General features: G+C 33.2%; 4 protein-coding genes across 5 annotated transcripts in view; all 4 read left to right on the plus strand.

Annotated features, from left to right (window-relative positions):
* Nucleotides 1-25406, plus strand: part of LOC128994349 (digestive cysteine proteinase 1-like) — a 64509-nt gene that overhangs the window by 14412 nt on the left and 24691 nt on the right. The window lies entirely within an intron of this gene.
* Nucleotides 3341-4585, plus strand: LOC128994359 (gastrula zinc finger protein XlCGF7.1-like). The gene has a single exon (XM_054418883.1). It carries the CDS (start codon nucleotides 3408-3410, stop codon nucleotides 4389-4391), a length of 984 nt encoding a protein of 327 aa, XP_054274858.1. The 5' UTR covers nucleotides 3341-3407; the 3' UTR covers nucleotides 4392-4585.
* LOC128994360 (zinc finger protein 239-like) lies at nucleotides 4587-12223 on the plus strand. Of its 2 annotated transcripts, XM_054418884.1 has the most exons (3): nucleotides 4587-4759; nucleotides 7586-9118; nucleotides 12121-12223. In XM_054418884.1, exon 2 carries the CDS (start codon nucleotides 7913-7915, stop codon nucleotides 8861-8863), a length of 951 nt encoding a protein of 316 aa, XP_054274859.1. In that variant the 5' UTR covers nucleotides 4587-4759; nucleotides 7586-7912; the 3' UTR covers nucleotides 8864-9118; nucleotides 12121-12223. The 2 variants fall into 2 exon arrangements, with proteins under 2 accessions (XP_054274859.1, XP_054274860.1); XM_054418885.1 differs by lacking the exon at nucleotides 4587-4759 and having other exon boundaries at nucleotides 7471-9118.
* On the plus strand, nucleotides 18772-25329 carry LOC128994358 (gastrula zinc finger protein XlCGF7.1-like). The gene is made up of 3 exons (XM_054418882.1): nucleotides 18772-19000; nucleotides 21400-22938; nucleotides 25094-25329. Exon 2 carries the CDS (start codon nucleotides 21691-21693, stop codon nucleotides 22678-22680), a length of 990 nt encoding a protein of 329 aa, XP_054274857.1. The 5' UTR covers nucleotides 18772-19000; nucleotides 21400-21690; the 3' UTR covers nucleotides 22681-22938; nucleotides 25094-25329.

Raw genomic sequence — 25406 nt, forward strand, 5'->3', positions numbered from 1 at the left:
TTAAATCAATTAAAATATTTCATCAAAATATTCAACACCTGTCATCTAGAAAAGAGTCGTTGGAAATTGTAATGGAGGAGATGAAACCAAAGTTTTGACTGAGCATAATATGACTAAAGGTAATCTAGAAAGATTTAATTTAAGAGTATTGTTGTACCACCACTTCATGTGGAGGTGTGGTGATATTTTCAGAGAAGGGGTTCCAAACTAGGCCTTTAAATAAAAAAAAAGTTTGAAGAGCTTACGGAAGATACAATTTTTTAATGTTGTTTAGCAAAGTGTGAAATAAATAAATTTAAGTTTGTTCTTGTATGTATATACGGAAAGCCTCGGATGCAAAATATGGAGTTTTTTAATAGATTGGATATGCTGTTAGAAACTCTAGTTGCTTTAAAGGATGAGAAAAATTTTATTATTAGTGGGGGATTTTAATACTGACGTTTAAATTGTGAAAACAGAGGTCCAGTTTTTCAAAAATATTCTTGCTTATTATAGTTTTAGTTATTTAGTAGACTTCCCCACTAGATTAGGGCATCAGCAACAGCGATAGACAATGTTCTTACCAATTTAGATCAATCTCTCACAGAAGTAACAGGGTATATAACAAATCTTTCAGATCATGACAGTCAATTACTAACGCTTAATCTGCCAATAGATATGAATAGTTCAATAGGTGAAGATAATAATCAAATTTGCTATTGCATGCACCCCACGTTCTTCATTTTAAATCTTACAAGTATTTTTGTTCTCTCCACATATTTATAAATTATTTTCTACATTTTAGTCTATTTAAAAATGTGGCATTTAAAAAAGTTTTTTTATTTATAAATTACTAGCACAATACCCGTCCTTAGTACGGGATTGGCGTATAAAATGCTTATTGAACTTATACTGTACTCATGCTTTGTGTTTGCAATGGAAGGGGACACGGTTTGAGAAAGTTTGGTTATTTTAATTACGGAAGCTATAGTATAATTACTTAGGCTATACCATAGCCATAATGTTCTACCACTACACTTATACAATAAAATACCCCCGCCGCAGCAAACCTGCAGACTAAGCGAATTTCCATTTGCCTGATTGGATTTACACTTAAATGTCTCCTTAAAAATATCACACTTATTCCCTATTTAAATAGCATTAGTTTAACAAGTACTTATTTTTGCTGCAACAGGGAGGGTAAAACTGAGTTTTTTTGTAAAATGTTAGTTCAGTATTAAATTTACATTTTCCAAATTTAATCAAAATACGTCCATAAACAAGCAAACTACAACAGTTTACTAATTCATCATAAGGATAACATAGGAATTTTAAATTTACTGTTTTTTTAGAATTTTCTCCGTAGTAATTAGGCGCATAATAACGCTCCAATATACAAAATGGTTTGGAAAGAAATTGCTAAATTTTAAATTTTCAGGGTCAAAAATGGGAAAACCTAATATTTACCCCATAAAACCCCCCATAAACCTCAGTTCCAATAGTCCGATCATGCTGGTTTGCGAACTTGTTTGAATAAACGTAGGTTTACACGTTTGTACCAAATTTCAAAAAAACCGGATGATTTTTGTTCGAGTTATCGCGCTAATGGACACATATATAAATATATCTAATATATAAAATTCTCGTGTCACAGTGTTTGTCTGCAAACTCCTCCGGAACGACTTCACCGATCGTTATGAAATGTGGTGTGTAAATTCTGTAGGTATGCGAATCGGACGTAAACTATTTCCCGTTTCGAAATTCTTAAAAGGGCTCCGCCCCAGTGGCTTTGGAGTTTCCCATGTTAACCTTATGAGAAATGGAATTAATGAATCTTAACAGCTGTTTCAATTAAACAAGTTGGTTCTATTCTATGATGTTTAATAGCATTAAAGTTACAAGGATTACCAACAGGGTGCAGCACTATTATTTCTTTTACATTTATGACAACAGCTAATTTGCAACCAAAAGGTGAGTGAGCGTAGCGAACGAACTTCAACCTGGAGGCGAGTTAGCGTAGCGAACGAGCTAACCTGAAGGCAAGTGAGCGAAGCGAACGAGCTCCAACCTAAAGGTGAGTGAGCGTAGCGAACGAGCTCCAACCCAAAGGTGAGTGAGCGTAGAGAACGAACTTCAACCAGGACGTGATTGAGCGATGCGAACGAGATCATCTTGAAAATTAAACGTAACGGTACTTTCTTTCCATCGGTCTGTCTTAGGGGAAACCTATAACTTAGGCGATACGAAGTTCGCCGGGTCAGCTAGTATATATATATAAGTATATATATGAATTTGATCGGATGGTTTTTTTGGACTCTAGGGACCTCAAGATGAGAAAGTAAATTGGTCCCGGGGCCAGGTCTTACCATGAGTACTACGGTAATAGCTTATTCCCTATATGGAAAATTCGCTAAAAAGTATATTATCGAATATTTGCACAGTATCAAAATATTATTTATAAATAGAAAACATAAACTTGACTGTAAACAATTTTACTTTGTCCGTTTTCATTGTGCATCACAGCTTTTGTTGCGGCTTGGTTCAAATTAGTTATGTTGTCATATGAAAATAAAAAAATAGTGCTGCACCCTGTTGGTGAACCTTATAACTTTTAATAATATTAAATATCATAGAACAACTTGTATAATTGAAACAGCTGACAGCATTCTTTAATCCCTTTTAAATATGAATACTCATAAGGTTAACATGGGAAACCCCAGAGCCACTGGGCCGAAGCACGAAAGGATTCTTGAGATAAGAATATGTCTATATGTTAATCAGGAACGTGTGCTATCATCATATCGAATTTCAGCCCGATCCGACCAGTAGTTAAAGCGAGATTGAACATCAAACAAACAAACAAATGAAAAAAAAAAACAAACACACAAACTTTCACGTTTATAATATTAGTAAGATTAATCAGATATGATCTTTTTCAGAAGTGAAGAGATGAGTTCAAAACAGAAAAGAGAATCTAATTTTAATCTTAATTACAAAAAAAAAACTAATTGAGATAATACCTGGTGTTATACTTTGAAGAGCAGCTCTAAATGTTATTTTGTTTCCCTCACACAAATTAAATTTATTAATTCATTTTGTTAAACGAGAATTTAAATTATAACAAACATTTTTGTTGTAGGTTGAGACAGTTAAAAGAATTAAAACAGCAGATTATATTGATTTAAGAATTAATATAAAACAATAGAAGATTGAAGAAAGACAAGAGAAATGGAAAAATCCCCCAAGTGTATTGAAAAATAGCTAATATTATTCATACGAAGATTTGACTATGAGATGATAAAATGTTAAATGAGAGATGTATCCTATCAAATATCCGTTGTACATTTAAGTCCTACAAACTGGTACTATTTAAATGCATACAATTTCCTATGGTTTGTTGTGATATCTGATAAGCGACTGCTTATGTGATGGAATTCACAGTGGTAAAAAGTGCTGGAGTAAAAATGTTAACTCACTCTAAAAATTTTCCTCTGAAATGTCCAATATGTGAGCAAAGTTGTCCATCTCAATCTGCAATGAAGGTCCATATATTATATCACACCGGAGAGCGTCCCTTTAAATGTTTGACATGTGAGAAAACATTTTTCCAACTAAACCAAGTAAAGAGTCATTTGTTGATACACTTTGGGAAGTCTCCTATATTAGGGGAATCCATTAAACTCCAAAGCCATATGAAGGAGCATACGCAAATTCATACAAGACCCTATAAGTGCACTACATGTGGAAAATCCTTTACAACAATTGGTAGTATGAAAAGACATACATTGGTCCATACAGGTGAGAGACCTTATAAGTGCACTACATGTGAAAAATCATTTACTTTCAAAAGTGTTTTGAAGAAACACACATTTGTTCATACAGGGGAGAGACCTTATAAGTGCACTATGTGTGGAAAATCCTTTGCACAAATAGGCAATATGAAGACACATATACTTGTCCATACAGGTGAGAGACATTATAAGTGCACTATGTGTGAAATATCATTTACTTCCATAAGTGATCTGAAGAAACATACATTTGTTCATACACGAGAGAGACCTTTTAAGTGTGCTACATGTGGAAAATCCTTTACAACCAAAGGCAATATGAAGACACATACATTGGTTCATACAGGAGAGAGACTTTACAAGTGCACTACATGTGAAAAATCATTTACTTCAAAGAAGTATCTGAAGTCACATACATTTGTTCATACAGGAGAGAGATCATATAAGTGCTCTACATGTGGAAAATCCTTTGCAAGAGTAGACAATATGAAGACACACACATTGGTTCATACAAAGGAGAGACCTTATAAGTGTACTACATGTGGAAAATCCTTTGCAAGAATAGGCAGTATGAAGAAACATACAATGGTTCATACTGGAGAGAGACTTTACAAATGTAAATAAGTGTAATATGTGTGAAAAATCTTTTAGCCTACTTTCAAATATGTCATGAAGAAACATTCATTGGTTCACAGGAGAGAAACCTCAAAGTGTACCACATGTAAAAAGTTGTTTGCATTCATAAGCTGTATGAAGAAGCTTTTTAAAAAGGTTTATATTGAACTACTGACTTACCTCGTCAACCTGAATTAAATTTAAAATTGGCAAAAAATTCAAAAACAAAATTATCTTCTATTCAAAGTTTTTAATCAAATAAAATATTTCATCAAAATAATCAACACCCGTCATCTAGAAAAGGGTCTTTGGAAATTGTAATGGAGGAGATGAAACCAAATATTGCTGTTTTGACTGAGCCATAATTATGACTAAAGGTAATCTAGAAAGATTTAATTTAAGAGTATTGCCGCACCACCACTTCAGGTGGAGGTGTGTGGTGATATTTTCAGAGAAGGGTTTGAAAGCTAGGTCTTTAAATTTAAAAAAAAGTTAGAAGAGCTTACGGAAGATACAATTTTTGAATGTTGTGTAGCAAAGTGTGAAATAAATAAATTTAAGTTTGTTCTTGTAGGTATATACAGAAAGCCTCGGATGCAAAATATGGAGTTTCAGATATCATATGCTGTTAGAAACTCTAGTTGCTTTCAAGGATGAGACAAATTTTATTATTTGTGGGGGATTTTAATACTGACGTTTAAAGTGTAAAAACAGAGGTCCAGTTTATCAAAAATATTCTTGCTTATTATAGTTTTGGTTATTTAGTAGACTTCCCCACTAGAGTAGGGAATCAGCAACAGCGATAGACAATGTTCTTACCAATTTAGATCAATCTCTCACAGAAGTAACAGGGTCTATAACAAATCTTTCAGATCATGACAGTCAATTACTAACGCTTAATCTGCCAATAGATATGAATAGATCAATAGGTGAAGATAATAATCAAATTTGCTATTGCATGCACCCCACGTTCCTCGTTTTAAATCTTACAAGTATTTTTGTTCTCTCCACATATTTATAAATTATTTTCTATATTTTAGTCCATTTAACAATGTGGCATTTAAAAAAGTTTTTTTATTTATAAACTAGCTTTAACTCGTGGGCTTTGCCCCGTTTAACTTCTTAATTTTCAAGATGATCTCGTTCGCATGGCTCAATCACGTCCTGACGTCCTGGTTGAAGTTCGTTCGCTATGCTCACTCACCTTTTGGTTGCATATTAGCTGTTGTCATTAATGTAAAAGAAATAATAGTGCTGCACCCTGTTGGTAATCCTTGTAACTTTAATGCTATTGAACATCATAGAACAGAACCAACTTGTTTAATTGAAACAGCTGTTAAGATTCATTAATTCCATTTAAATATGAGTACTCGTAAGGTTAACATGGGAAACTCCAGAGCCACTGGGGCGGAGCCCAGAGGTCAGAGGGTAAAATCCTTTCTTAGTGAGCGTCTACTACCCAAAAGGAACATGCCTGCCTAGTTTCAGGTTCCTAGGTCTTATGGTTTCTGTGATTTCGTGATGAGTGACAGTGGTATTTGATATTTATATTTATAGATTACTAGCAGAATACCCGTCCTTTGTACGGGATTGGCGTATAAAATGCTTATTGTACTTATACTGTACTCATGCTTTGTGTTTGCAATGGAAGAAGACACGGTTTGAGAAAGTTTGGTTATTTTAATTTACGGAAGCTATAGTATAATACTTATACCATAGCCATAATGTTCTACCACTACACTTAAACAATAAATACCCCCGCCGCAGCAAACCTGCTGACTAAGCGAATTTCCATTTGTCTTAATTGTTTTTCAATTAAATATATTTTAATAACATTAGGTTTAACGAGTACCTAGGTTTGCTGCTACAAAGAAAACTAATAAAGTGTGTTTTTTAGTAAAATATTCATAGCTTAGTACAAAATAAATAAATTTGCCAAGTTTGATCAAATTATATCCACAAACAAGCAAACTACAACATTTGACAATATTCTCCATATGAATAACATGGAAATTTTAAATTTACAATTTTTTTAATTTTCTCCGTTACTAATAACCGAACAAAAATACTTTTATATACTTAATTATTTGTTTTTTTAAGCTCTTTAAAAAGGTTTAAAGAGAAATTGGGAAATTTTGTGTTTTGAGGGTCAAAAGTGAGAAAAACCAATTTTTACCCCATAAAACCCCCCGTTAAACCCCGTTCCCATGGTCCGATCATGCTGGTTCGCGAACTCATTCAAGTTTATCCCGCCTTACACCTTTAAACCAAATTTCATCAAAATCGGACAAAAATTACTCAAGTTGCGTTCACGGACGTATATATATATATATATATATATATACGTATATAAAAATTTGAACGAATAGTGTTTTTGGCCTCTGGGGACATCAAAATGAAAAAGTAAATCGGTCTCGGGCCTAGGTCTTACCGTGCCACCTACGGTAATAGCTACTTCCCTATAGGGAAATTCGCTAAAAAGTAAATTATTGAATATTCACACAGTATCAAAACATTATTTATAAATTAAAAACATAAACTTGACTGTAAACAATCCTACTTTGTCCGTTTTCATTAGGAATCACAGCTTTTGTTGCGGCTTAGTTCAAATTAGTTATGTTGTCATATGAAAATAAAATAATAGTGCTGCATCTTGTTGGTGAACCTTATAACTTTTAATAATATTAAATATCATCTAGAACAACTTGTGTAATTGAAACAGCTGACAAAATTCTGTAATCCCTTTTAAATATGAATACTCATAAGGTTAACATGGGAAACCCCAGAGCCACTGGGCCAGAGCACGAAAGGATTCTTGAGATAAGAATATGTTTATATGTTAATGAGGAACGTGTGCTATCATCATTACAAATTTCAGCCAGATCCCACCAGTAGTTAAAGCGTGATTGAACATAAAACAAACAAACAAATGAAAAAACAAACAAACACACAAACTTTCACATTTATAATATTAGTAAGATTAATCAGATATGATCTTTTTCAGAAGTGAAGAGATGAGTTCAGAACAGAAAAGAGAATCTAATTTTAATCTTAAAAAAAAAAAAAAACTGATTGAGATAATACCTGGTGTTATAATTTGAAGAGCAGCTCTAAATGTTATTTTGTTTCACTTACACAAATTAAATTGATCAATTCATTTTGTTAAACGAGAATTTAAATTATAACAAACATTTTTGTTGTAGGTTGAGACAGTTAAAAGAATTAAACTGCAGACTATATTGATTTAAGAATTGATATAAAACAATAGAAGATTGAAGAAAGACAAGAGAAATGGGAAAATCCCCCAAGTGTATTAAAAAATACCTAATAGTATTCATATCAAGATTTGACTACGAGATGATTAAATGTTAAATGAGGGATGTAGCCAGTTATCATGTATCTGTTGTACATTTAATAAGTCCTACAAACTGGTACTATATAAATTCATACAATTCCCTATGGTTTATTGTAAATTCTGATAAGGGACTGCTTATGTGATATTCACAGTGATAAAAAGTGTTAGAGTGAAAATGTTAACTGACTCTAAAAACTTTCCTCTCAAATGTCCAATATGTGAGCAAAGTTGTCCATCTCAATCTGCAATGAAGGTCCATATATTATATCACACCGGAGAACGCCCCTTTAAATGTTTGATATGTGAGAAAACGTTTTTCCAACTAAACCAAGTAAAGAGTCATTTGTTGATACACTTTGGGAAGTCTCCTATATGTGGGGAATCCATTCAACTCCAAAGCCATATGAAGGAGCATACACAAATTCATACGAGACGCTATAAGTGCACTACATGTGGAAAATCCTTTGCAAGAAAAGACAATATGAAGACACATACATTGGTCCATACAGGTGAGAGACCTTATAAGTGCACTATATGTGAAAAATCCTTTGCAAGAATGAGCAATATGAAGACACACACAATGGTCCATACAGGGAAGAGACCTTATAAGTGCACTGCATGTGAAAAATCATTTACTTCTGGAAGTGATCTGAAGAAACATACATTGGTTCATACAGGAGAGAGACCTTATAAGTGTGCTACATGTGGAAAATTCTTTACAACAAAAGGCAATATGAAGTCACATACAATTGCTCATAGAGGAGAGAGACTTTACAAGTGCACTATATGTGAAAAATCATTTACTTCCAAAAGTGATCTGAAGAGACATACATTGGTTCATACAGGAGAGAGACCTTATAAGTGTGCTACATGTGGAAAATTCTTTGCAACAAAAGGCAATATGAAGTCACATACAATTGTTCATAGAGGAGAGAGACCTTATAAGTGCTCTACATGTGGAAAATCCTTTGCACAAATGGGCAATATGAAGACACATACATTGGTTCATACAGGGGAGAAACCTTATAAGTGCTCTACATGTGGAAAATCATATGCACAAATGAGCAATATGAAGAAACATTTATTGGTTCACAGGAGAGAAACCTCAAGAGTGTACCACATGTAAAAAGTTGTTTGCATTCATAAGCTGTATGAAGAAGCCTTTTAAAAAGGTTCATATTGAAGAACTGACCCACCTCGTCAACCTGACTTAAATTTAAAATTTGCAAAAAAATCAAAAACAAAATCATCTATTTAAAGTTTTAAATCAATTAAAATATTTCATCAAAATATTCAACACCTGTCATCTAGAAAAGAGTCTTTTGAAATTGTAATGGAGGAGATAAAACCAAAGTTTTAACTGAGCATAATATAACTAAAGGTAATCTAGAAAGATTTAATTTAAGAGTATTGTTGTACCACCACTTCAGGTAGAGGTGTGGTGATATTGTCAGAGATGGGGTTGAAAGCTAGGCCTTTAAATAAAAAAAAAGTTAGAAGAGCTTACGGAAGATACAATTTTTGAATGTTGTGTAGCAAAGTGTGAAATAAATAAATTTAAGTTTGTTCTTGTAGGTATATACAGAAAGCCTCGGATGCAAAATATGGAGTTTCTTAATAGATTGGATATGCTGTTAGAAACTGTAGTTGCTTTAAAGGATGAGACAAATTTTATTATTTGTGGGGGATTTTAAAACTGACGTTTAAAGTGTGAAAACAGAGGTCCAGTTTTTCAAAAATATTCTTGCTTATTATAGTTTTAGTTATTTAGTAGACTTCCCCACTAGAGTAGGGCAACAGCAACAGCGATAGACAATGTTCTTACCAATTTAGATCAATCTCTCACAGAAGTAACAGGGTCTATAACAAATCTTTCAGATCATGACAGTCAATTACTAACGCTTAATCTGCCAATAGATATGAATAGTTCAATAGGTGAAGATAATAATCAAATTTGCTATTGCATGCACCCCACGTTCTTCGTTTTAAATCTTAAAAGTATTTTTGTTCTCTCCACATATTTATAAATTATTTTCTACATTTTAGTCTATTTAAAAATAGGCATTTAAAAAAGTTTTTTTATTTATAAATTACTTGCACAATACCCGTCCTTAGTACGGGATTGGCGTATAAAATGCTTATTGAACTTATACTGTACTCATGCTTTGTGTTTGCAATGGAAGAGGACACGGTTTTAGAAAGTTTGGTTATTTTAATTACGGAAGCTATAGTATAATTACTTAGGCTATACCATAGCCATAATGTTCTACCACTACACTTAAACAATAAAATACCCCCGCCGCAGCAAACCTGCAGACTAAGCGAATTTCCATTTGCCTGATTGGATTTACACTTAAATGTCTCCTTAAAAATATCACACTTATTCCCTATTTAAATAGCATTAGTTTAACAAGTACTTATTTTTGCTGCAACAGGGAGGGTAAAACTGAGTTTTTTTGTAAAATGTTAATAGTTCAGTATTAAATTAATACATTTTCCAAATTTAATCAAAATACGTCCATAAACAAGCAAACTACAACAGTTTACTTATTCATCATAAGGATAACATAGGAATTTTAAATTTACTGTTTTTTTAGAATTTTCTCCGTAGTAATTAGGCGCATAATAACGCTCCAATATACAAAATGGTTTGGAAAGAAATTGCTAAATTTTAAATTTTCAGGGTCAAAAATGGGAAAACCTAATATTTACCCCATAAAACCCCCCATAAACCTCAGTTCCAATAGTCCGATCATGCTGGTTTGCGAGCTTGTTTGAATAAACGTAGGTTTACACGTTTGTACCAAATTTAAAAAAAACCGGATGATTTTTGTTCGAGTTATCGCGCTAATGGTCACATATATAAATATATCTAATATATAAAATTCTCGTGTCACAGTGTTTGTCTGCAAACTCCTCCGGAACGACTTCACCGATCGTTATGAAATTTGGTGTGTAAATTCTGTAGGTATGCGAATCAGACGTAAACTATTTCCCGTTTCGAAATTCTTAAAAGGGCTCCGCCCCAGTGGCTCTGGAGTTTCCCATGTTAACCTTTTGAGAAATGGAATTAATGAATCTTAACAGCTGTTTCAATTAAACAAGTTGGTTCTGTTCTATGATGTTCAATAGCATTAAAGTTACAAGGATTACCAACAGGGTGCAGCACTATTATTTCTTTTACATTTATGACAACAGCTAATTTGCAACCAAAAGGTGAGTGAGCGTAGCGAACGAACTTCAACCTGGAGGCGAGTTAGCGTAGCGAACGAGCTAACCTGAAGGCAAGTGAGCGAAGCGAACGAGCTCCAACCTAAAGGTGAATGAGCGTAGCGAACGAACTCCAACCCAAAGGTGAGTGAGCGTAGCGAACAAACTTCAACCAGGACGTGATTGAGCGATGCGAACGAGATCATCTTGAAAATTAAACGTAACGGTACTTTCTTTCCATCGGTCTGTCTTAGGGGAAACCTATAACTTAGGCGATACGAAGTTCGCCGGGTCAGCTAGTATATATATATAAGTATATATATGAATTTGATCGGATGGTGTTTTTGGACTCTAGGGACCTCAAGATGAGAAAGTAAATTGGTCCCGGGGCCAGGTCTTACCATGAGTACTACGGTAATAGCTTATTCCCTATATGGAAAATTCGCTAAAAAGTATATTATCGAATATTTGCACAGTATCAAAATATTATTTATAAATAGAAAACATAAACTTGACTGTAAACAATTTTACTTTGTCCGTTTTCATTGTGCATCACAGCTTTTGTTGCGGCTTGGTTCAAATTACTTATGTTGTCATATGAAAATAAAAAAATAGTGCTGCACCCTGTTGGTGAACCTTATAACTTTTAATAATATTAAATATCATAGAACAACTTGTATAATTGAAACAGCTGACAGCATTCTTTAATCCCTTTTAAATATGAATACTCATAAGGTTAACATGGGAAACCCCAGAGCCACTGGGCCGAAGCACGAAAGGATTCTTGAGATAAGAATATGTCTATATGTTAATCAGGAACGTGTGCTATCATCATATCGAATTTCAGCCCGATCCGACCAGTAGTTAAAGCGAGATTGAACATCAAACAAACAAACAAATGAAAAAAACAAACAAACACACAAACTTTCACGTTTATAATATTAGTAAGATTAATCAGATATGATCTTTTTCAGAAGTGAAGAGATGAGTTCAGAACAGAAAAGAGAATCTAATTTTAATCTTAATTACAAAAAAAAACTAATTGATATGATACCTGGTGTTATACTTTGAAGAGCAGCTCTAAATGTTATTTTGTTTCCCTCACACAAATTAAATTTATTAATTCATTTTGTTAAACGAGAATTTAAATTATAACAAACATTTTTGTTGTAGGTTGAGACAGTTAAAAGAATTAAAACAGCAGATTATATTGATTTAAGAATTAATATAAAACAATAGAAGATTGAAGAAAGACAAGAGAAATGGGAAAATCCCCCAAGTGTATTGAAAAATAGCTAATATTATTCATATCAAGATTTGACTATGAGATGATTAAATGTTAAATGAGAGATGTATCCTATCAAATATCTGTTGTACATTTAAGTCCTACAAACTGGTACTATTTAAATGCATACAATTTCCTATGGTTTGTTGTGATATCTGATAAGCGACTGCTTATGTGATGGAATTCACAGTGGTAAAAAGTGCTGGAGTAAAAATGTTAACTCACTCTAAAAATTTTCTTCTGAAATGTCCAATATGTGAGCAAAGTTGTCCATCTCAATCTGCAATGAAGGTCCATATATTATATCACACCGGAGAGCGTCCCTTTAAATGTTTGACATGTGAGAAAACATTTTTCCAACTAAACCAAGTAAAGAGTCATTTGTTGATACACTTTGGGAAGTCTCCTATATTAGGGGAATCCATTAAACTCCAAAGCCATATGAAGGAGCATACGCAAATTCATACAAGACCCTATAAGTGCACTACATGTGGAAAATCCTTTACAACAATTGGTAGTATGAAAAGACATACATTGGTCCATACAGGTGAGAGACCTTATAAGTGCACTACATGTGAAAAATCATTTACTTTCAAAAGTGTTTTGAAGAAACACACATTTGTTCATACAGGGGAGAGACCTTATAAGTGCACTATGTGTGGAAAATCCTTTGCACAAATAGGCAATATGAAGACACATATACTTGTCCATACAGGTGAGAGACATTATAAGTGCACTATGTGTGAAATATCATTTACTTCCATAAGTGATCTGAAGAAACATACATTTGTTCATACACGAGAGAGACCTTTTAAGTGTGCTACATGTGGAAAATCCTTTACAACCAAAGGCAATATGAAGACACATACATTGGTTCATACAGGAGAGAGACTTTACAAGTGCACTACATGTGAAAAATCATTTACTTCAAAGAAGTATCTGAAGTCACATACATTTGTTCATACAGGAGAGAGATCATATAAGTGCTCTACATGTGGAAAATCCTTTGCAAGAGTAGACAATATGAAGACACACACATTGGTTCATACAAAGGAGAGACCTTATAAGTGTACTACATGTGGAAAATCCTTTGCAAGAATAGGCAGTATGAAGAAACATACATTGGAGACTTTACAAATGTAAATAAGTGTAATATGTGTGAAAAATCTTTTAGCCTACTTTCAAATATGTCATGAAGAAACATTCATTGGTACACAGGAGAGAAACCTCAAAGTGTACCACATGTGTTTGCATTCATAAGCTGTATGAAGAAGCTTTTTAAAAAGGTTTATATTGAACTACTGACTTAACTCGTCAACCTGACTTAAATTTAAAATTGACAAAAAATTCAAAAACAAAATTATCATCTTTTTAAAGTTTTAAATCAATTAAAATACATCATCAAAATATACATCACCTGTCATCTAGAAAAGAGTCTTTGGAAATTGTAATGCAGGAGATAAAACCAAATATTGTTGTTTTGACTGAGCATAATATGACTAAAGGTAATCTAGAAAGATTTAATTTAAGAGTATTGTTGTACCGCCACTTCAGGTAAGGTGTGGTGTTATTTTCAGAGAAGGGTTTGAAAGCTAGGCCTTTAAATTAAAAAAAGTTGGAAAAGCTTACGGAAGATAAAATTTTTGTATGTTGTGTAGCAATGTGTAAATTAATAAATTTAAGTTTGTTCTTGTACGTATATACGTACAAAAACAATATGTATATATATGAATCCAAATTCATGTATCCATATATTATATTAAAGAAATAGAAATGAATGAAATAGAAATAGAATTAGAAATGTTGTTATGCTCACGGTTTGCTGGTTCCGTATATACGGAAAGCCTCGGATGCAAAATATTATTAGATAGGATAGGCTGTTAGAAACTCTAGTTGCTTTAAAGGAGCTCAATTTATATTTTTAGTGGGGGATTTTAATATTGACTTTTAAAGTGTAAAAACAGAGGTCCAGTTTTTCAAAAATATTCTTGCTTATTATAGTTTTAGTTATTTAGTAGACATCCCCACTGGATCAGGGCATCAGCAACAGCGATAGACAATGTTCTTACCAATTTAGATCAACCTCACACAGAAGTAACAGGGTTTATAAGAAATCTTTCAGATCATGACGGTCAATTACTAACGCTTAATCTGCCAATAGATATGACTAGTTCAATAGGTGAAGATAATAATCAAATTTACTATTGCATCCACCCCACGTTTTTTGTTTTAAATCTTACAAGTATTTTTGTTCTCTCCACATATTTATAAATTATTTTCTACATTTTAGTCTATTTAAAAATGTGGCATTTATAAAAGTTTTTTTATTTATAAATTACTAGCACAATACCCGTCCTTAGTACGGAATTGCCACTGCTTGTAATGCTTATTGTACTTATACTGTACTCATGCTTTGTGTTTGCAATGGAATAGGACACGTTTTGAGAAAGTTTGGTTATTTTAATTTACGGAAGCTATAGTATAATACTTAGGCTATACCATAGCCATAATGTTCTACCACTACACTTAAACAATAAAATACCCCCGCCGCAGCAAACCTGCAGACTAAGCGAATTTCCATTTGCCTCATTGGATTTACACTTAAATGTCTCCTTAAAAATATCACATTTAGTCCATATTTAAATAGCATTAGTTTAACAAGTTCTTAGGTTTGCTGTAACAGGGAGGGTAAAACTGAGTTTTTTTGTAAAATGTTTTATAGTTTAGTATTAAATGAATGCATTTTCCAAATTCGATCAAAATACGTCCATAAACAAGCAAGCTACAATAGTTTACTTATTCTCCATAAGAATAACATAAGAATTTTAAATTTACAGTTTTTTAGAATTTTCTCCGTAGTAATTAGGCGCATAATAACGCTCCAATATACTAAATTATTTGTTTTTTTAAGCTCTACAAAATGGTTTGGAAAGAAAATCCTAAATTTTAAATTTTCAGGGTCAAAAATGGGAAAACCCAATTTTTACCCCATAAAGCCCCCCATAAACCCCTGTTCCCATAGTCCGATCATGCTGGTTCGCGAACTTGTTTGAATAAACGTAGGTTTACACATTTGTACGAAATTGAATCAAAATAGGATGATTGCTCGAGTTATCGCGCTAACGGACACATATACATACATATAAATATATATATAAATATATATTTATATAAATACTAGCTGACCCGGCGAACTTCGTATCGCCTAAGTTATAAGTTTCCCCTAAGACAGACCGATGGAAAGAAAGTACCGTTACGTTTAATTTTCAAGATGATCTCGTTCGCATCGCTCAATCACGTCCTGGTTGAAGTTCGTTCGCTACGCTCACTCACCTTTGGGTTGGAGCTCGTTCGCTACGCTCACTCACCTTTAGGTTGGAGCTCGTTCGCTGCGCTCACTTGCCTTCAGGTTAGCTCGTTCGCTACGCTCACTCGCCTCTCTCGGTGAAGATAATAATCAAATTTGCTATTGCATGCAACCCGGGTTCCTTGTTTTAAATCTTACAAGTATTTTTGTTCTCTCCACATATTTATAAATTATTTTCTACATTTTAGTCCATTTAAAAATGTGGCATTTAAAAAAGTTTTTTTATTTATAAACTAGGTTTAAACCGCGGGCTTTGCCCCGTTTAACTTCTTAATTTTCAAGATGATCTCGTTCGCATTTCTCAATCACGTCCTGACGTCCTGGTTGATGTTCGTTCGCTAGGCTCACTCAGCTTTTGGTTGCAAATTAGCTGTTGTCATTAATGTCAAAGAAATAATAGTGCTGCACCCTGTTGGTATTCCTTGTAACTTTAATGCTATTGAACATCATAGAACAGAACCAACTCGTTTAATTGAAACGGCTGTTAAGATTAATTAATTCCATTTAAATATGAGTACTCATAAGGTTAACATAGGAAACTCCAGAGCCACTGGGGTGGGGCCCAGAGGTCGGAGGGTAAAATCCTTTCTAAAGCTGGGTTTTCCTAGACGCGGAGTCGGCCAGCGGAGAGCGGACAACGGAGAGCGGAATTGAAATTAACATGGCATTCCGCTCCGCTGCTAGGAAAACAGTAACATTAAATTACCTAAGACAAGCTGAGTCCGCTCTCCGTTGTCCGCTCTCCGCTGGCCGACTCCGCGTCTAGGAAAACCCAGCTTTAGTGAGCGTCTACTACCCTAAAGGAAGATGCCTGCCTAGTTTCAGGTTCCTAGGTCTTATGGTTTCTGAGATTTCGTGATGAGTGAGTCAGTGGTATTTGAGCTTTATATTTATAGATTACTAGCAGATTACCCGTCCTTCGTACAGGATTGGCGTATAAAATGCTTATTGTACTTATACTGTACTCATGCTTTGTGTTTGCAATGGAAAAAGACACGGTTTGAGAAAGTTTGGTTATTTTAATTTACTGAAGCTATAGTATAATACTTATACCATAGCCATAATGTTCCACCACTACACTTAAACAATAAAAAAGTAAATTATCGAATATTCGCACAGTATCAAAACATTATTTATAAATTAAAAACATAAACTTGACTGTAAACAATCCTACTTTGTCCGTTTTCATTGCGCATCACAGCTTTTGTTGCGGCTTGGTTCAAATTAGCAATGTTGTCATATGAAAATTAAATAATAGTGCTGCACCCTGTTGATGAACCTTATAACTTTTAATAATATTGAATATCATAGAACAACTTGTGTAGTTGAAACAGCTGACAAAATTCTTTAATCCCTTTTAAATATGAATACTCAAAAGGTTAACATGGGAAACCCCAGAGCCACTGGGCCGCAGCCCGAAAGGATTCATTAGGTAAGAATATGTCCATATGTTAATCAGGAACGTGTGCTATCATACCAAATTTCAGCCCATCTGACCAGTAGTTTTTCTGCGTAATTTTTAATTTTTAATATTTTAATTTCTGCGTGATTGAACATCAAACAGACAAACAAATGCAAAAACAAACAAACACACAAACCTTCACATTTATAATACTAGTAAGATTAATCAGATATGATCTTTTTCAAAAGTGAAGAGATGAGTTCAGACATCAGAAAAGAGAATGTAATTTTAATCTTAATAAAAAAAAAAAAATAATAACTAATTGAGATAATCCCTGGTGTAATACTTTAAAGAATAGCTCTAAATGTTATTTTGTTTCCCTTACACGAATTAAATGTATCAATTACATTTTGTTAAACTAAAATTTAAATTATAACAAAAACTTTTGTTTTAGGTTGAGACAGTTAAAAGAATTAAAACAGCAGATTATATTGATATAAGAACTAATATAAAACAGTAGAAGAATAAAGAAAGACAATAGAAAAAGGAAAATCCCCCAAGTGTATTGGAAAATACCTAATATTATTCATATCAAGATTTGACTGTGAGATGATTAAATGTTAAATGAGGGATGTAGCCTGTCCTATCATGTATCTGTTGTACATTTAATAAGTCCTACAAACTGGTACTATTTAAATGCATACAATTCCCTATGGTTTTTTGAGATTTATAATAAGGGACTGCTTATGTGATGGAATTCACAGTGATAAAAAGTGCTAGAGTAAAAATGTTAACTCACGTTAAAAATTTTCCTCTCAAATGTCCAATATGTGAGCAAATTTGTCAATCTCAATCTGCAATGAAGGTCCATATATTATATCACACCGGAGAGCGCCCCTTTATATGTTTGACATGTGAGAAAACATTTTTCCAACTAAACCAAGTAAAGAGTCATTTGTTGATACACTTTGGGAAGTCTCCTATATGTGGGGAATCCATTCAACTCCAAAGCCATATGAAGGTGCATACACAAATTCATACGAGACGCTATAAGTGCACTACATGTGGAAAATCCTTTGCAAGAAAAGACAATATGAAGACACATACATTGGTCCATACAGGTGAGAGACCTTATAAGTGCACTATATGTGAAAAATCCTTTGCAAGAATAGGCAATATGAAGACACACACAATGGTCCATACAGGGGAGAGACCTTATAAGTGCTCTACATGTGGAAAATCCTTTGCACAAATGTGCACTATGAAGAGACATACATTGGTCCATACAGGAGAGAGACCTTATAAGTGCTCTACATGTGGAAAATCCTTTACAACAATAGACAATATGAAGAGACATACATTGGTCCATACAGGAGAGAGACCCTACAAGTGCACTACATGTGAAAAATCATTTACTTCAAAAAGTGAATTAAAAAAACATACATTTGTGCATACAGATGAGAGGCCTTATAAGTGCTCTATATGTGAAAAATCCTTTACTGCCACAAGTGATCTTAAGAAACATACATTTGTGCATACAGATGAGAGACCTTATAAGTGCTCTATATGTGAAAAATCCTTTACTGCCACAAGTGATCTTAAGAAACATACATTTGTTCATACAGGTGAGAGACCTTATAAGTGCTCTACATGTGGAAAATCCTTTGCACGAATAGACAATATGAAGAAACATTCATTGGTTCACAGGAGAGAAACCTCAAGAGTGTACCACAATATGTAAAAAGTTGTTTGCATTCATAAGCTGCATGAAGAAGCCTTTTAAAAAGGTTCATATTGAAGTACTGACCAACCTCGTCAACCTGACTTGAATTTAAAATTGGCAAAAAATTCAAAAACAAAATTATCATCTATTCAAAGTTTTAAATCAATTAAAATATTTCATCAAAATATTCAACACCTGTCATCTAGAAAAGAGTCGTTGGAAATTGTAATGGAGGAGATGAAACCAAAGTTTTGACTGAGCATAATATGACTAAAGGTAATCTAGAAAGATTTAATATAAGAGTATTGTCGTACCACCACTTCAGGTGGAGGTGTGGTGATACTTTCCGAGAAGGGTTTGAAAGCTTGGCCTTTAAATTAAAAAAAAGTTGGAAAAGCTTACGGAAGATACAATTTTTGAATTTTGTGTAGCAAAGTGTGAAATAAATAAATTTAAGTTTGTTCTTGTAGGTATATACAGAAAGCCTCGGATGCAAAATATTATTAGATAGGACAGGCCGTTAGAAACTCTAGTTGCTTTAAAGGATGAGACAAATTTTATTTTTAGTGGGGGATTTTAATATTGACTTTTAAACTCTAAAAACAGAGGTCCAGGATTTAAAAAAATATTCTTGCTTATTATACAGTAGAACGTCGATTATCCGAAGCCCGGTCATCCGAAACGTCGGTTAACCAAAAGGAAGAAAGAAGCAAAAATCAATAAAATCGCGCGCCAATCACGACTACCGAGCGCTACGCCACCGCACGGCTGCTAGGCCGGAGGCGGGGCGGGCCTGCGTGACGAAATTGTCGTGCGCTATGGCTGTGCGCGCCACTCCTACTCTCACTGACTCAGTCTCCGTCTCAAGTCTCACTAGTCTCAGTCGCATGTGAGCATTCGACAGTGACAGTTCGTACGGGTTTCTATTGTACTGTTTCATTCTACACTAACTATGTCGTCCAAACGTAAACGCGTAGTGCAGAAAAATTTCTTTCTGTACACATTCTGATAGTCCAGTTCTAAGTACTGTTGTACATGTTTGTTGCTGTAGTGTAAAAATAAATCTGGATGTTAATTAATTACATTTATATTATTGTACAGTATCCACAGACGCGAAATCGGCAAATCGCCGCCGGCCGCTATCCCTTCCCGTCATTTCCCGTTCCCTGTATTTTTCCCGTCAATGACCGATTATCCGAAAAATCAGTTATCCGAACACCCCCAATCCCCAATTAATTCGGATAATCGACGTTCTACTGTAGTTTTAGTTATTTAGTAGACATCCCCACTGGATCAGGGCATCAGCAACAGCAATAGACAATGTTCTTACCAATATAGATCAACCTCACACAGAAGTAACAGGGTTTATAACAAATCTTTCAGATCATGACAGTCAATTACTAACGCTTAATCTGCCAATAGATATGACTAGTTCAATAGGTAATAATCAAATTAACTATTGTATCCACCCCATGTTTTTTGTTTTAAATCTTACAAGTATATATTCTCTCCACATATTTATAAATTATTTTCTACATTTTAGTCCATTTAAATATGGGGCATTTAAAAAGATTTTTTATTTTAAATTACTAGCAGAATACCCGTATTTCGTACAGGATTGGCATATTTAAGTCTATTTTAGTTATTAAGCCCTATTGTTTTTTCAAAATATCGAAAGTGTTTTTGCTTTTGTTTTGTTTGACGATTGATGTATGATCATAATTTTGACTTTGTCGATGATCTATAATATTTATATCCTTATGACAAATAAAGATTTTTATTATTATTTTGTATTATTATATAAAATGCCTATTGTACTTAAACTCATGCTTTGTGTTTGCAATGGAAGAGGACACAGTTTGAGAAAGTTTGGTTATTTAATTTACGGAAGCCATAGTATAACACTTATAATACCATAGCCGTAATGTTCTACCACTACACCTAAACAATAAAAAAGTAAATTATCGAATATTTGCACAATATCAAAATATTATTTATAAATTGAAAACATAAACTTGACAATCCTACTTTGTCCGTTTTTATTGTGCATCACAGCTTTTGTTGCAGCTTGGTTCAAATTAGCTATGTTGTCATATAAAAATAAAATAATAGTGCTGCACCCTGTTGAAGAACCTTATAACTTTTAATAATATTGAATATCATAGAACAACTTGTGTAGTTGAAACAGCTGACATAATTCTTTAATCCCTTTTAAATGTGAATACTCAAAAGGTTAACATGGGAAACCCCAGAGCCACTGGGCTGGAGCCTGAAAGGATTCTTGAGATTAGAATATGTCTATATGTTAATCAGGAACGTGTGCTATCATCATACCAAATTACAGCCCGATCCGACCAGTAGTTAAAGCGTGATTGAACATCAAACAGACAAACAAATGAAAAAACAAACAAACACACAAAACTTCACATTTATAATATTAGTAAGATTAATCAGATATGACCTTTTTCAAAAGTGAAGAGATGAGTTCAGACATCAGAAAAGAGAATCTAATTTAAATCTTAATCACAAAAAAAAGTAATTGAGATAATCCCTGGTGTAATACTTCAAAGAATAGCTCTAAATGTTATTTTGTTTCTTTACCTTACACAAATTAAATTTATTAATTACATTTTGTTAAACTAAAATTTAAATTATAACAAAAACTTTTGTTCTAGGCTGAGACAGTTAAAAGAATTAAAACAGCAGATTATATTGATTTAAGAATTAATATTAAACAATAGAAGAATAAAGAAATACAAGAGAAAAAGGAAAATCGCCAAGTGTATTGAAAAATACCTAATATTATTCATATAAAGATTTGACTATGAGATGATTAAATGTTAAATGAGAGATGTATCCTATCATGTATCTGTTGTACATTTAATAAGTCCTACAAACTGGTACTATTCAAATGCATACAATTCCCTATGGTTTGTTGTGATTTCCGATAAGCGACTTCTTATGTGATGAAATTCACAGTGGGAAAAAGTGCTGAAGTAAAAATGTCAACTCACTCAAAAAACTTTCCTCTCAAATGTCCAATATGTGAGCAAAGTTGTCCATCTCAATCTGCAATGAAGGTCCATATATTATATCACACTGGAGAGCGTCCCTTTAAATGTTTGACATGTGAGAAAACATTTTTCCAACTAAACCAAGTAAAGAGTCATTTGTTGATACACTTTGGGAAGTCTCCTATATGTGGGGAATCCATTAAACTCCAAAGCCATATGAAGGAGCATACACAAATTCATACAAGACCCTATAAGTGCACTACATGTGGAAAATCCTTTACAACCATTGGTAGTATGACAAGACATACATTGGTCCATACAGGTGAGAGACCTTATAAGTGCACTACATGTGAAAAATCATTTACTTTCAAAAGTGATCTGAAGAAACACACATTTGTTCATACAGGGGAGAGACCTTATAAGTGCACTACGTGTGGAAAATCCTTTGCACGAATAGACAATATGAAGACACATATATTTGTCCATACAGGTGAGAGACCTTATAAGTGCACTACATGTGAAAAATCATTTACTTTCAAAAGTGATCTGAAGAAACATACATTTGTTCATACACGAGAGAGACCTTTTAAGTGTGCTACATGTGGAAAATCCTTTACAACCAAAGGCAATATGAAGACACATACATTGGTTCATACAGGAGAGAGACTTTACAAGTGCACTACATGTGAAAAATCATTTACTTCAAAGAAGTATCTGAAGTCACATACATTTGTTCATACAGGAGAGAGATCATATAAGTGCTCTACATGTGGAAAATCCTTTACTGCCACAAGTGATCTTAAGAAACATACATTTGTTCATACAGGTGAGAGACCTTATAAGTGCTCTACATGTGGAAAATCCTTTGCACGAATAGACAATATGAAGAAACATTCATTGGTTCACAGGAGAGAAACCTCAAGAGTGTACCACAATATGTAAAAAGTTGTTTGCATTCATAAGCTGCATGAAGAAGCTTTTTAAAAAGGTTCATATTGAAGTACTGACCCACCTCGTCAACCTGACTTAAATTTAAAATTGGAAAAAAATTCAAAAACAAAATTATCATCTATTCAAAGTTTTAAATCAATAAAAATATTTCATCAAAATATTCAACACCTGTCATCTAGAAAAGAGTTGTTGAAAATTGTAATGGAAGAGATGAAACCAAAGTTTTGACTGAGCATAATATGACTAAAGGTAATCTAGAAAGATTTAATTTAAGAGTATTGTTGTACCACCACTTCATGTGGAGGTGTAATGATATTTTCAGAGAAGGGGTTGAAAGCTAGGCCTTTAAATAAAAAAAAAGTTAGAAGAGCTTACGGAAGATAAAATTTTTGAATGTTGTGTAGCAAAGTGTGAAATAAATAAATTTAAGTTTGTTCTTGTAGGTATATACAGAAAGCCTCGGATGCAAAATATGGAGTTTTTTAATAGATTGGATATGCTGTTAGAAACTCTAGTTGCTTTAAAAGATGAGACAAATTTTATTATTAGTGGGGGATTTTAATACTGATGTTTAAAGTGTGAAAACAGAGGTCCAGTTTTTCAAAAATATTCTTGCTTATTATAGTTTTAGTTATTTAGTAGACTTCCCCACTAGAGTAGGGCATCAGCAACAGCGATAGACAATGTTCTTACCAATTTAGATCAATCTCTCACAGAAGTAACAGGGTCTATAACAAATCTTTCAGATCATGACAGTCAATTACTAACGCTTAATCTGCCAATAGATATGAATAGTTCAATAGGTGAAGATAATAATCAAATTTGCTATTGCATGCACCCCACGTTCTTCGTTTTAAATCTTACAAGTATTTTTGTTCTCTCCACATATTTATAAATTATTTTCTACATTTTAGTCTATTTAAAAATGTGGCATTTAAAAAAGTTTTTTTATTTATAAATTACTAGCACAATACCCGTCCTTAGTACGGGATTGGCGTATAAAATGCTTATTGACCTTATACTGTACTCATGCTTTGTGTTTGCAATGGAAGAGGACACGGTTTGAGAAAGTTTGGTTATTTTAATTTACGGAAGCTATAGTATAATACTTAGGCTATACCATAGCCATAATGTTCCACCACTACACTTTAACAATAAAATACCCCCGCCGCAGCAAACCTGCAGACTAAGCGAATTTCCATTTGCCTGATTGGATTTACACTTAAATGTCTCCTTAAAAATATCACACTTATTCCCTATTTAAATAGCATTAGTTTAACAAGTACTTATTTTTGCTGCAACAGGGAGGTCAAAACTGAGTTTTTTTGTAAAATGTTAATGGTTTAGTATTAAATGAATGCATTTTCCAAATTTAATCAAAATACGTCCATAAACAAGCAAACTACAACAGTTTACTTATTCATCATAAGAATAACATAGGAATTTTAAATTTACTGTTTTTTTAGAATTTTCTCCGTAGTAATTAGGCGCATAATAACGCTCCAATATACAAAATGGTTTGGAAAGAAATTGCTAAATTTTAAATTTTCAGGGTCAAAAATGGGAAAACCCAATTTTTACCCCATAAAACCCCCCATAAACCCCTGTTCCCATAGTCCGATCATGCTGGTTCGCGAACTCGTTTGAATAAATGTAGGTTTACACGTTTGTACCAAATTTCATCAAAATCGGATGATTTTTGCTCGAGTTATCGCGCTAACGGACACATATAGAGATATATATATAAATATATATATATATAGATATAAATATATATATAAATACATATATATGAATTTGATCGGATGGTGTTTTTGGTCTCTAGGGACCTCAAGACGAGAAAGTAAATTGGTCCCGGGGCCAGGTCTTACCATGAGTACTACGGTAATAGCTTATTAACTATATATTCATTCATTCATTCATTCATTCACCGATAGGGGAAATTCGCTAAAAGTTAATTATCGAATATTCGCACAGTATCAAAACATTTTGTATAAATTAAAAACATAAACTTGACTGTATGAGATAAGAATATGTCTATATGTTAATCAGGAACGTGTGCTATCATCATATCAAATTTCAGCCCGATCCGACCAGTAGTTAAAGCGTGATTGAACATCAAACAAACAAACAAATGAAAAAAACAAACACACAAACTTTCACATTTATAATATTAGCAAGATTAATCAGATATGATCTTTTTCAGAAGTGAAGAGATGAGTTCAGAACAGAAAAGAGAATCTAATTTTAATCTTATTAACAAAAAAAACTGATTGAGATAATACCTGGTGTTATACTTTGAAGAGCAGCTCTAAATGTTATTTTGTTTCCCTCACACAAATTAAATTTATTAATTCATTTTGTTAAACGAGAATTTAAATTATAACAAACATTTTTGTTGTAGGTTGAGACAGTTAAAAGAATTAAAACAGCAGATTATATTGATTTAAGAATTAATATAAAACAATAGAAGATTGAAGAAAGACAAGAGAAATGGGAAAATCCCCCAAGTGTATTGAAAAATACCTAATATTATTCATATCAAGATTTGACTACGAGATGATTAAATGTTAAATGAGGGATGTAGCCAGTTATCATGTATCTGTTGTACATTTAATAAGTCCTACAAACTGGTACTATATAAATTCATACAATTCCCTATGGTTTTTTGAGATTTATAATAAGGGACTGCTTATGTGATGGAATTCACAGTAGTA

Source organism: Macrosteles quadrilineatus, unplaced genomic scaffold, assembly GCF_028750875.1.
Source record: "Macrosteles quadrilineatus isolate MER2022 unplaced genomic scaffold, UCM_ALF_1.0 Scaffold_5__1_contigs__length_97177068, whole genome shotgun sequence".
NCBI classification, from domain to species: domain Eukaryota; kingdom Metazoa; phylum Arthropoda; class Insecta; order Hemiptera; family Cicadellidae; genus Macrosteles; species Macrosteles quadrilineatus.